The sequence below is a fragment of the Strix aluco genome, chromosome 14 (genome assembly GCF_031877795.1).
Source record: "Strix aluco isolate bStrAlu1 chromosome 14, bStrAlu1.hap1, whole genome shotgun sequence".
NCBI classification, from domain to species: Eukaryota; Metazoa; Chordata; class Aves; order Strigiformes; family Strigidae; genus Strix; species Strix aluco.
Genome location: NC_133944.1, coordinates 5,924,428 through 5,937,123, shown reverse-complemented (window position 1 = coordinate 5,937,123; position 12,696 = coordinate 5,924,428). Strand labels below are relative to the sequence as shown.

At 38.4% G+C, this 12,696-nt stretch overlaps 1 protein-coding gene across 4 annotated transcripts in view; it reads left to right on the top strand.

Moving 5' to 3' along the window:
- The window catches only part of CDYL2 (chromodomain Y like 2), a 60,984-nt gene that overhangs the window by 25,746 nt on the left and 22,542 nt on the right, over nt 1-12,696 (top strand). For 3 of the 4 annotated variants that reach the window (XM_074839901.1, XM_074839898.1, XM_074839899.1), the window contains one exon: nt 6,746-7,340. In XM_074839901.1, coding sequence (XP_074696002.1) covers nt 6,746-7,340 — 595 coding nt within the window. Of the gene's footprint in view, nt 1-6,219; nt 6,364-6,745; nt 7,341-12,696 lie in introns of those variants that run through there. The other variant, XM_074839900.1, reaches the window with a different exon arrangement.

Below are 12,696 nucleotides of genomic sequence, written 5' to 3'. Positions count from 1 at the left end.
ACCCAATATGAAAGGGTTTATATGATGTAGTTGCCTACAATGACAGGGAGTACACATGTTGACCAAGAAGTCCCTTCCTCATCCCTGTGTCATCTGGCAATTTGCCTTTTCCGGTCCTTTCCCAAGGGACAGTGTCAGTCTATACTAAAATGCCCTTCTTCCAGTGCAAGGTTCTTGTGTATACTACTATTCCTGTTGGCTCCAAAAAACCAAAATGATTGTGGCACTTACACCACAGGTATTGTTTACACACATACACTTAAATATCCTAATAAAAGAAAGTGGTTTAGATTACATCCTTAAATTTATAGTGGAAGAAGGAAGTGGCTTTAACAGACTGGGAGATTTGAGCACTCTTAGGTTCTGACCAGGAGAAAACTGCCATAAATAAAATGAGAGAAGGGCACAAAAATGGGTTCTGTTAGTAGAGTCAGCAACAGGAACAGATGGCATCAAGGGGGGAAACACAGCCCTTGTGTGGAACTGGAGGTGGGGCACCAGGGAAATTTTCAAAAGAGCCACAAAAGGATAACAGAGACCAGACCAGAATTTCAGTTTCGGTGAGACTGAATTTCAGAGAAAGGTGGGGCTTCCAAGAAAAATGGTGTAAGGTCACTAGAGATATGAGTCTACATGGAACCTGTGGTTGGCTGTTTTTCTGCAGGCTATCAGGCAGGGCTTCATTTGACCTCAACTGGTAAAAAAGGTGAGCTCCTTCTGCCAGAAGACCCCTTACACAAAGAGGAAATCGTGTTGCTTGCGTAAGCACGGAGTGAGGCTTAGCTTTCAGTTTCTTTAAAATACCTGGATGCCAGGGAAGGTACTAACAGAATGTACTTTTGCAGGCAAAATGCTGGGTCTAGAAAAGTCTTAAGAATGTGAAAATGCCATTTTTAGCAGTAATTTTTAATTGCCACATCACTACTGTAAAATACAACTAACTCACTTCTGGTTTTCTATATAAACCTGGACCATCGAATCACATGGCAGGAAGCCTGTTACTGGCTATCAGGAGAGGAAGATCAAAGATGGAGGCTTACATACCGGAAGCAGCCCGAGTTTTTACAGCATTTATCTGTTCTGTTCTAAGTCTTCATATATATGTGTTGGAGGACACATATATCTAACGCAGGGGTTTGCAACCATGTGTAATGTGAGGCTGACAGGCTTTTCCAGTGAAAATGCAGCACTTTCAGAATTTCCCTAGCAAGTTTAACACCTGATTCTAAGAAGATTGTAGAAAATTAAAAATCCTTGCTTAAAAAGAGAAAAAAGTAACTGAATAAAAAGCAATGTCTTCTTGACATTAACAGGATGTTCACTGAACTTCCTGGGAAGATGTCATTTGATGTTTTGCCTGTGTATAATTCAGATGGGGAATGTCTTCCCTTTCATTTTTATGACTATCTAGCCCTTTCGCTTTCGCTTTCATTTTGACCTTCTGGGTAACTACACACATTTACTACTGGGGGGGTTTCATAGCTTGCACATTGATTGTATCTACTCTTGTTTTTAAACTGTGTCAGATTCAGGAGACCCAGCATCCATTCCACTATTATTTTTCTATCATGAATACTGACCGCTTCAGAAGATACGGTGCCATATTTGTTGTACATCTGGAACAAATGCTCCAATTTCCAGATTTTGAGAAGTTAAATACAAATACAAGGGAAACACAAATAAGTTACAAATGCAGGCAAGTAAGAGATTTACAACTAATGAAATACATTATTTCTTAAAGCGAAGGTAACAAAACGGAGGAAGTCAGGGCAAGAATGAATTTTTAAAAGACAAACATGTTGAATCAGATGGCCTTTATCTCTCTCAGAAATCTTACTGCCTTTCTTTCCATGGCACTTTCTTCAAATACCCTTCCAACACCCTGAGGCACATGGGACAAAGACCTCCAATCAAAAAACCACATAAAACCATACAAGTCCTGTAATTTATAGTAATGAAAAGCATTTTTTCTAGTGTATGTCATGAAACCGGTGTGCTGCTCTGTACAGTACACTAACAGAAACCATCTGAGCATCACAGATTAGAGTTTAAATTGTTTACATAGATATGCATGGCGAGAAGAGGAGATGACATGTACTTATTTTGGAAATCACTAAGTATATACGCAATCTTCCAAACCTTTCTGGAAGTTTACTGATCTCCTGGAAGGTGTTTTCTGGCAGCATAAGGATTTTTATTAATGCTCTGTAGAGCTCCTGTGAACTGTGAGATGAGTCTACTGTGCTCTGATTTTACAGTTATATCTATAGAAATAATACAATAGGAATTACCCTTTTTTAACTTAGCCTAGATTTCTTTTTGTTAAATGGACAATGACACTGTGTTGATAAATGAATGATTTTGACCCTGAATCTTCTGTGAAGGAAGATGTGTATGTGTTGTACTCCGCATATATAAACACTTGATCATCAGATCATAACACTAAGTTTATGAAGCTCTACATACTTTGACTATAATTGACTAGGGGTTTTTTTTATTTCACATTAAGTTTAGAATACAAAATATTTTTTTAAAAGGCTTTTATTTATGACTTTAATCCTAGTTTATGCAGCTGTGTATAGAGCTAGGTTTAAGGCTAGTTGGAAGCTGAAACGCGTGTTGCAAATGCATTTGCACAGATGCCATGGTCTCATTCTGTTTGTTCTCTTTAAACACATCTATATGGTAACATATCAGCGCCTCAATTCATCCAGAGTTAGCCAGGAGGGGCAGGGAGAGAGAGAATCCAGGCAGGTAATGGTATATGTCAATTCTAGCACTCTCTTAACTGTGGTGCCCCTTCAAACTTTGTTTGCAGTCATTTCACTTTTATCAAATTTAACTACTTGAGTTTCCAAACAAAATATAGTGAATTCAAGGATTTGGCAAACTGTAACTACAAAGGTTACTTTTGGGAAGATGTTATTCAGTTCCCATTAAAGATAGAACTGAGCTGGGAAATGGAAAATCAGACATCGAAGCCATAAATATTTTCTGCATATTCTCAGAACTGTGTATTGCTTATTCTAGGGAAGGAATTAAAGTATTATTTTTATTAACCACTAGCTGTCACAGAATTATTTCTCATTAAGAAAACTCATATGAATTTGTGTAACCTTAAGTAAATGCAGAAAGATTATTACTTTATATACTACCTGTTAAAACAAATATACATCATTAAAAAAACAAAATAGTGATTTTGTTATTACTGTGGACTGTGAATAGAAGGAAAATGGGACAGACAGTACCAGGTGTGGGTAAAAACCTGATATTTATGCCTACACTGAAGCAGTTCACTGTCTGCAGCGAAGGAACACAGTGGCACTCTGAAAGGGATAAATATCAGTGAAGAATTTAAAGCCCTGAGGAAGAAAAGGGACCATGTTGAGAGGTCAAGTATGTTCAGTGCTACCCTCAAACGCATTCAGTAATGAACAGTGAGGCAGTAATGAGGATGAGGCAAATATCTACTCAGACTTTTTATGCATCATTAGTCAAGCCAGTGGGTATGATGGCTGAACCAAAAAACTCAAGGAAAACAAGTAATTTTGGATCAACCCACATTTTTTTAATTTTCTCCCCAGCAAAACAATGAACTGAGAAGGGGGTTAACCAGAAACAAACATTTTGTCTTCAGTTTATTTAGTCCCTCTTTATTTTAGTTTTGTTAGTTAAATTGGAAGTGAAACATTGATAGTTTTGTTCTGAAAATGCTGTAATGAAACGCTTAGTCTTTCCCAAATATATGTTCTGAATGTTTTTTATGGAAACCGTTTATTAAATTTGACCCAATTTCATAAATACTTTCATTCTCCCTTCATGATGTGTTGAACTGGTTAATCACATTCTCTTATTGCCAGTATTTTGTTTCCCAGGAACAAAGACCACTCATGTTTACTCCTTTTATCCTCTTAATTGAAATGCATAATGCCTCATCACCAAAATACTCTTTCCATATTAAAAAATGCTCTCCATGAAAGCTCTTCCCTTCACTCTTCCTCCTTGTAGTAGAGCAACAGTGTGAAAATGAGAAATCAGTATAGTTAAAGATAGGTGCATGAGTGAAAAAAAGATGAGGTTGAAGGCGTGTTTTTTGTATGCGATACTGAAAATGGCAAAGTATTTGTCCATCCTTTCTGAGGTTCTTCCTTCAGTGAGCAAGTGGGGGAATGCAACTGGTGTAATCCCTTGAAAGAAAGAAGTTACACCGAGGTAGCATCAACCTGACACAGGGTTTGTGTTCCAAGTCCAAGCTCCTGAATTAAACAGAGAGGAGAATGCGTGTATTGTTTAGCTAGTACAGGCAGAATAGCACTAAACCAGCTTCTCTACTGCGATGATAGATGTGGTCTACTGAGTTCAGCAGCAATTTGATTTTTCCCCAGGACATACATATATACACGTATGTTTTGTTCCTTGCTATGGTGAGCTCCAGTAATTAACAAATCCTCAGACAACCACAGGCCACTGCAGAGTTCCCTGGTTCGATGTATAGTCTTTCTGGCTAGTCCCAGATAGGAGGATGAAAAGTATTTTAAAACCAGGGATAATTTGAACAGCTTCTCTGTATAAAGTCCACAAGATCATAAGTCTATTAGCTTGATAATTGAAAGCCACGCATCCCAAATGAGGACCAAAAAAAATGCCAGTTCATCTTTTTTGGGAAGACTTTTCCCTCTTTTCAAATGATCTCAAACTTCCCTAGCCTGAACTTCAGTTAATTGTTTTGCCACCCTGCGCAATCCTGAAGGGGACTGTGCTAAATTCAGAGTAAAAAGGATGGCTTGCTTTGCTTCTGCGGTGGTTCTATGCAGATACTTGATAAGACAGAGCACAGGAACGAGCTGTTTGGGATGCTGCAGTTGAGTGCCCTGGAGAGGGAGGAAAGCTGTCCACTATGACTCAGACACAGATATCTTAGCACAGTTCCCATGTAAATGAATTGAGATAGCAGTATAATGTTTAGTTGCTAATTACATTTAGACTCCTTTGGGGAACCCACCAAGATTTCTATGAATGTACAGTTCCAGCCAGTGAACAGACAGAATTAATCCATTGGTTTGCTCTAACAGGGGACCTAAAAAGAACAATTACTTACACTGCTGTGATTGCCCTTCTTCAAGGTTAAATTCTCCATACAGATTGCACTGTTGTTCTTCACATGAGATGATTTTTCTTTGAAGAGCAATGAAAGCTATTACATTAGCTATCCACTTATTTATTTTTCTAAATTAACAATAGTGCTTTTGGTTAATGATAATGATTTTTTTATTCATTAGTGGCATCATTATCCTTCATAAGCCACATTTTAAAAAATTAAAAAATTTAAAAGAATTGGAAATTAAAACTTGGGAGAGACTTCAAAAAGTTTTCTCATCATAACCTGATTTTCCAACAGTGACTTTTCATGGCAGGTGTTTGTCTAACAAAAAATGTTTGTTCTAAAAACTTTTCCATACCTTCCCCACCTTACCTAGTCTAATGCTTCATTCTGACTACCGTTCCATTTTTCCTAATGACTTGATCTAAATTTCACTTGATGCAATTTAATCCCGTGACTTGCTGTCCACTGATTGTGCTTGGGTTTCCATATGCACTCTCCCACTAGTTGAGATCTTGCCAGTGCTGAGGTAGCACAAAGATTTCTGCAGTTGTACGGGCTGTTTTCCACAACAGCATGATACTGTTAATTCACATTCAGCTTGGAGTCCCAATATAGTCCCTTATCCCTTGGTGCAGAATTGGTCCTTAAACTGACATTCTCTAGCATAGATTCATGAAATTCAGTACTTCTACATAATCCTGCCTTTATGCCTTTCATTTGTTTGTTGTTTTTTTTTTTTAAATTGGTGCACTCACAAATTTTGTGTATTTACTCAAATATTGCATTGATAAAAAATAAACATTTTTACAAGTTGGAAGTAGCAAAGTGGATGTACACTATTTCAAATAAGATCTTTGGTGCAAAATATTGTAATTTGTTATAATCAGTTCTCTGTTCAAGATAGTTTCAAGACAGGGAGTAGAATGGGGATGTTTATAGGGACATAATGCATGTGTGGATTCAGGAGAGTGATCAGTAACTGACAATATAGCAAAAGAGGCTTTATTTAGCTCTTTCAGACAAGAAGTAGCTGAGGAATGTAACAGTAATAGACTCATTTTACAATCGGATTTTCAAAAAATCATGCTTTTGTTAATGATCTTCAGGCTCTCTCTTGTTTCTTCACATTGTGGCTGTTGCAGGTTCTCAGATCAGATTTGCTCATGTGTGTATGTCTCTTCTTAATGTTTTCAGAAAGAGAAATGGCCTTGCTGTCAAAATACTGCTGGGGCTACTGCATTCCTCTCCTGTATTGCCAGGTCTGTTCATGGGAATTGTTAGTCGAACAGAAACATGTTAACACTGATTCCTAAATGTTATGTCAAGTGGTTTATACACACACCAGGTAGGTTCTCCTCAGCAGTCCGCACGGTCTGTATAGGATCCAATGGGAATATAGTGTTGGACTGCATCCTGTGAAAATAAGGTAAATTTAAAGGTTGCTGCATTTTGGCTAGCCTGGGTAGGCTTTTCATGTCAGTCAGTTCATATTTTAGGCACTATATTTTAGGAGAATCTCATGAATACTAGGCACCTTTACAGTCAGTGTCAGGGAGGCCTCCCTAGCTGTAAATGAAGAACATCCTTTTCATGACCAAACTATTTTTCTTTCTAGTATGATATTTTTGTTTTTTCTTTTAGGTAGAGAGGATTGTAGACAAAAGGAAGAACAAGAAGGGCAAATGGGAATATCTCATCAGGTGGAAAGGGTATGGAAGCAATGAAGACACCTGGGAACCTGAACATCATCTACTACATTGTGAGGAATTTATTGATGAGTTCAATGGACTACATGTTACTAGAGAAAAGCGATCAAGACATGGGAAACAGGCCACCGCTCCAAAATTTTTACGAGAAAGCCGAGGGTCTTCTGTTGAGAAAATATCACATAGACCTTCTGAATCTGGGAAGTCTAAAGGGTCAACACACAAAAGGAAGAGAATTAATCCATCTCTTCAAAAACAGAAAAGAGGATACGCAGCAAAGCCAGCATCCGCTAATGACAGGGCTGCTAAAACTGTGACTTACCGAACTACTCCCAGCGGTTTACAGATCATGCCACTGAAAAAGCCACATAATGGTCTGCAGAATGGAGATGGCAGTCATGAAAAAGATTCTAGACATTTTGGGAATGGCTCACAACAGCAAAATATGGATTTAAATGATCATGAAGGAGAACAAAATTTGCCCAGTGTGTTGGAAGTTAGTAATGATTCACCTGTTGTGAATGGAATTGGTATGTGATTTAAACAACTACTGTCTTTGGCAGGGGGGTGGGGGTGGTGTTAATTGCAGCAGCTGCAAATAGAGTCCACTAGTGGAAAAATCATCGTCATGCTACACTAGTGATATGGCGAGAAGAACGTAAACAAGATTCACGCTCTTTCCCCATATATCATACCATTTTTTTATCAGTTGGCTTCTCCCCTTCCGTTTCCCACAGAGTGACATGAAGTAATGAGGGCTTTGTTACATGACTTTGCAGTATAAAGTCCTTGTGGGGAAATGATGACAGTAGGAATGACAACTGAGGTATGTATAATACTGCAACTGCAGGTCTGTGTATCACCAAATAACAAATCACTTCTCAGTTATGTGTGCTCAGACCCAATCAGGATTATTTTAGAAACAGAATTAATACCACTCTTGCTAAAGTGTCCTGGTAAGTATGGCTGAATAACATTCAAGTTCCTCAGTATTAATGCTCATCATATTCAGGAGTACTCAGAACTGCCAGGCCCTTGTCTCTGACAGTGACTGAATACATCAGAACTCTCAGGACGTACTTTACGGGAAGGTACAAACATCCTTGAAGGGAACAAGAACAAATAGGAATTTATTTCTAATCCTCATAGTTACTGACTGGCTTAGTTCTCAGAGAATAAAGGTTTATGTTCTCTATAAATACTATTCAGCTTAATGCATCTAAGTAGCTTCTCATTATCTATGTATCCAATTTTATTTTTTTTAAATCCTACCAAATTTAAAGCCTTGACGGTGCTTTGTGGCAGTAATTTCCAGGAGTTAACAATGAGATGCATGTTTTATTTGATCAGGGTTTTGGGTTTGGGGCTTTGTTTGGGCTTTTTTGACCTTTACTTTCATTGAATAAGCTCTTGTCCTTATATGAAGGGATAAAGTGGAAGACGTTCTGTCAATCAGCATGCAGCCCCAGCCTTTTTAGCCTTCCTACCACATGGAAGTCTTTCCAGATTCCTGGTCGTTTTCAGTATCCTCTTGTGCCTTTGGTGTGTGGAGGTTTTTTTAATACCTTTTAAAAACAGCAGGAGCTGTTCCAAATTATTTCCCACTGCTTACTGATATAGTGGTGATACAACCTTTTGAGAATTATTTTTTCTGCTGTTACACACTGCATAAAGGTTTTCATTGAGTGATACACGGTTGCTCTTAGGTTTTTTTTTTCCTTGCTGGTTACAGTTAATTTAGAACACAGCTATATGTATGATTCTTTTCATTATGCATTTAATCTGCTTTACTGTTGCCAATTCACCTTTTTCTTATGACTCAGTGAAGCTCTTCAAAATCTTTCCTACTTTTTACTCTACTTACTTTGTATTCTCTTCAAATTTTCCTCTCATACTTCTCTTCCCAGTTCATTAATACATACATTAAATAAACTAATCTTTCTGCAGGTCCTTGGGGCAGCCAACTACTAATCATTTGACATGATGAAAAGTAACCATTTGTTCCAATTATTTATTTTTATTAGCCACTTTCTATAGCCCATGATAGCACTCATTTCCTTAACAGCTTCTTGTGAATTGCCCTGCCAAAAACTTTTCAAAAATCAACATAAATTATATCACCTCGCTTTCCATTTTCCACCCTACTGGCAACCTAGCAAATACTACTTGATTTGGAAAGTAGAACTGACCTTGCCTAGTCTTACTGGTTACATCCTATGACTACTGTGATCTTTCAATCTAGGCATCAAATATTTTGTTTAAGACTCCCAAACCAGCAAAATGTATGGTCAGCTTTAAATGCATAAGTAGCCCAAATGATGTCAGTGACACTTAAAATTGAGAGTGCAGGCTTTTGATTTTGACGAGTATGAGCTCATACAAGACTGCTTAAAAAGTTGCCTGCTTCTTTAAAAAGGCTTGCATATCTAATTACAGGTGCATATAAAGTTATTTTTCTTCGCTTTCTTACTGTTTCTAATGAAGTTTTTTTAATAATTTGGTTTATGTTATTCATTGGGGATGTTCTGATACAAAATGCATCTTTAAAATGCATTAATTCCCATATTTCAGAACCCTCCTCTTTTTAATGAGGAACTAAAGGGCCACAGAGAACTGTAAGGTCAAACAAGCCTTTAATTTGTCCCCACAAGAGCTAATGAATGGCATCCACCAGCTCCTGTTTGAATAATCCCTGTAAGAGAGCTCTATTTCAGTAGAAAGCTGCTTTGCCTAAGCAGCCAGGTGTTCTGCCATGTACAGAGGGCTCCTGTCCTAACAGCTGATGTATGCAGCTCCTTTAAAACATTTCTTTATGATGGTTTTTGCATTCTCCAAATCCATCACTTCTGTTCTGTATTTTGCTCTCCTTTCTCCCTTGCAGTCTGACTTCCCTGTAGGCAAAAGCAAGAGATCTTTAAATCTCTACCTGGTTCTCATCTGAAAAACCCATACTCAGCAGCACTCCCAAGGTCAGAAATCCCTCCAGTCTTGCTTTGTGATAGCCAGCACACGCATAGTGGGGAAAACTACAAAGAGGAGAGATGAGACTACCAAAGTAAGAGCAGACTGAAACTGGTGAAGAAGGGTCAAAAAAAAAAAATACGAGCTTTTTTCCTAATACTGCCCTACAAGCTTGAGAGAAGTCACATCTCCTGATACAGGATTTTGCATCATTTGAAATGTCAAATCGAAGAAACTTGCACTACTCTTTAACAAGTCCAACAATTTACTGAACTCCCTCCGTATTCACATTCCCAGGGAAGTAGCACAGAAGATGCCAGTGTGATTCTGCCATGTGTCCTGTTAGTATCACACAAACTCATTTTAATCGGGATAGATGTCACAATAAAACTGGTCTGAAATTTTACAAATTACAAATGAAAAAAGTTTCAGAGAAAAATACCAATTTGTTGAATAACAGAAGTTTTGTTCCAAACATTTTGGGTTTCAAAACTTTCTCCAAATCTGAGCCAAGGTCCCAAGGCTTTGTCCCTTGAGACCGGGAGCAATGTGGCAGTCTGCTTGGCAGGACTCCCACGTTTAGCTTTGAGGCAGCCAGCTATGCCAGAGGTTTCAGGCAGTCTGCCACAGAGTCTGGAAGTCGAAAGCCCGGCATGCCCCATCAACGCTCGCAGGGCTCCAGGCACTGTATGTAGAACAAAGAGGGAGCCTGGAGGACCTGGGTTTGGCTCCCAGAAGCTGTGGCTCCCAGGCAGCCTGGGGTAGAATCCGATGAAGTAGACATTTGTGTCAGCTTTGAGATTGCCTATATGGAGCCCAAACGAATGTCAGACTCATCTCACAGCTGAGTGCAAGAGTGCACAGAAAATGTATATAAAAATTTCAAGCTGGTCTTGAGATGAAGCCTAGATTTGGAAAACTGAAAAAATCCCCATAATTTGAAAACCCAGCTGTAGGCCCAGCTCTGCTACCGATGTTGGCCTGTGGTTGAGGGCCTCCAAAACCCATCAACTTGAACCAGTATTCTTTCATATTATAATAATGTTAAACTACCAGTGTATTGAACCAAGCAATATAATTAGTAATTTATAAACTATAGCTAATAAAAAAATACCTTATTTTTTTGTCTGTGGTATGCGAGTCCTGTTGAAACAAATAATAGCTGTTTGCAAACTAGTTTTTGATGACTCCTTGAATGGACTTCCACCAGTCTGTATTTGGTTTTGTGTATACATCCACTTGGGCACAAGTGTTTCCTGCCCAACCTATTGATAAAACTCTCACCAGTAAACTGTTTACCCCAGAAAGGGGACTGTATACTACAGATATTTGCACAAAATCATATATGCACCCTAGTGGAGGCCTGGAACCTTGCTGAAGTTGGGACAGACCTGTCTTACCAAAACCTCTCTTCTACCTTCTACACATCCCATCATAAGGAGAGTAGAGTTGTCTTTACTGACAATTATTTAAGGGTCTGCAAATTGGAAAATGTTGAAAAACTCTGTGGGAGAACATCCACTGATGCTCCCAGGAGCTAACAGTACTGTTCTTCCTGATGATATTTGTTGTCTTCTGTTATCACATTTCTGTTTCTCTCCAGATATTGTAATTGAGAGTGATTGTTTTGTCAAGTTTCTTGACAGCATCAAAAAACATCCCCTTTTAATTTTCTCTTTCCTGTTTCTACATCACTCTATTTCTGTACCATCTGCTGAAGAATTTTTGCTTGTCATGTATCACTAACCACTGTTTTTCTCCATTACGAAAATCTTTGTAGTCTCATGGTGCCCTTAATTTAAATACTCTCTATGAACTTAGTCACTGCTTCCTCTTGGTATTTTAGCTTGTTCTGTTTTATTTATTCTGGAGCAATACTGGCAGTAAAAGACAACCAAATATGCTTGCTTTCTCAGTTTGGATAAAAACTCATTGCTTTTAGATATCTTACAGATGCTCCTTTAGCTGGAGAAGTCTGAAATTATTAGTAAATTATCAACAGAACACTGCTTTTAAGTATGTACAGTATTAACCATTACCCACAAGAAAGACAGAAAGGAGACAGAGAAAGGCTACTGGGAAGACTGAGGAATGCAAAACTGTTGTTCGCTAAATCCTTCAATCGCAGAACTGGGGACCACTCACTGAAACTGGTAGAACATCAGATAAAAACACAGATGAAAGAAAATTCTTCTCTGTGTAGTAGCTACACAACTTCTCAAACTCCTACCACAGGAAGCTGTGGAGACAGACAGCATCAACAGGCTCTAAAGGTGATTAGAGAAATCCATGAAAAGGTCCATGAGCAAATGCTGAAGGAAGCGGGAAGGATGAATTCTCTCATATTCTTGTACAACACTTGGGGATGATACTAGTGGAAAGGACTGCAGAAATTGGCCAAGCTTGCATTTCCTCCTTAAATAGCATCCTCTACTGCCATTCTTGGAGAAGGATTACTAGATGCAACTAGATACTAGTGGTCTGGGAATATCTTAAGTTCCCTTAAAAAATCTTGAAATTTCTGAATACCAGTTTGGTTTTAGGTATTCCACAAGTTCTACTGCTGATTAAAAACAAGATTAAACTCCCACTAAAGGAAGGACAGTTTTCTCCCATTCTGTTTTCTTTTTGTACTTCGACTAAGTGTCAAACACTCACTCTAAGCCAGTAAACCACACTCAGAGGTACCTTAAGCTTCCTTAGTTAATTTATGACATCCTTAATTTGTTTCACGTGCAGTATAGATTGCTTTGAGGATGTCTCCTTTTTCCTATGTCACAGTCATCTTTCATCTTGACATGTTCAGGTACTGTTACCCTTGTGTGCATTAAGCAGGTGCTATTAACCCTCACGCAGAGACAAGCTGGATGCTTTAGTAGCTCCAGAGCAAACCTTCCTTAGCTCCATCACATCCATGCTATGACA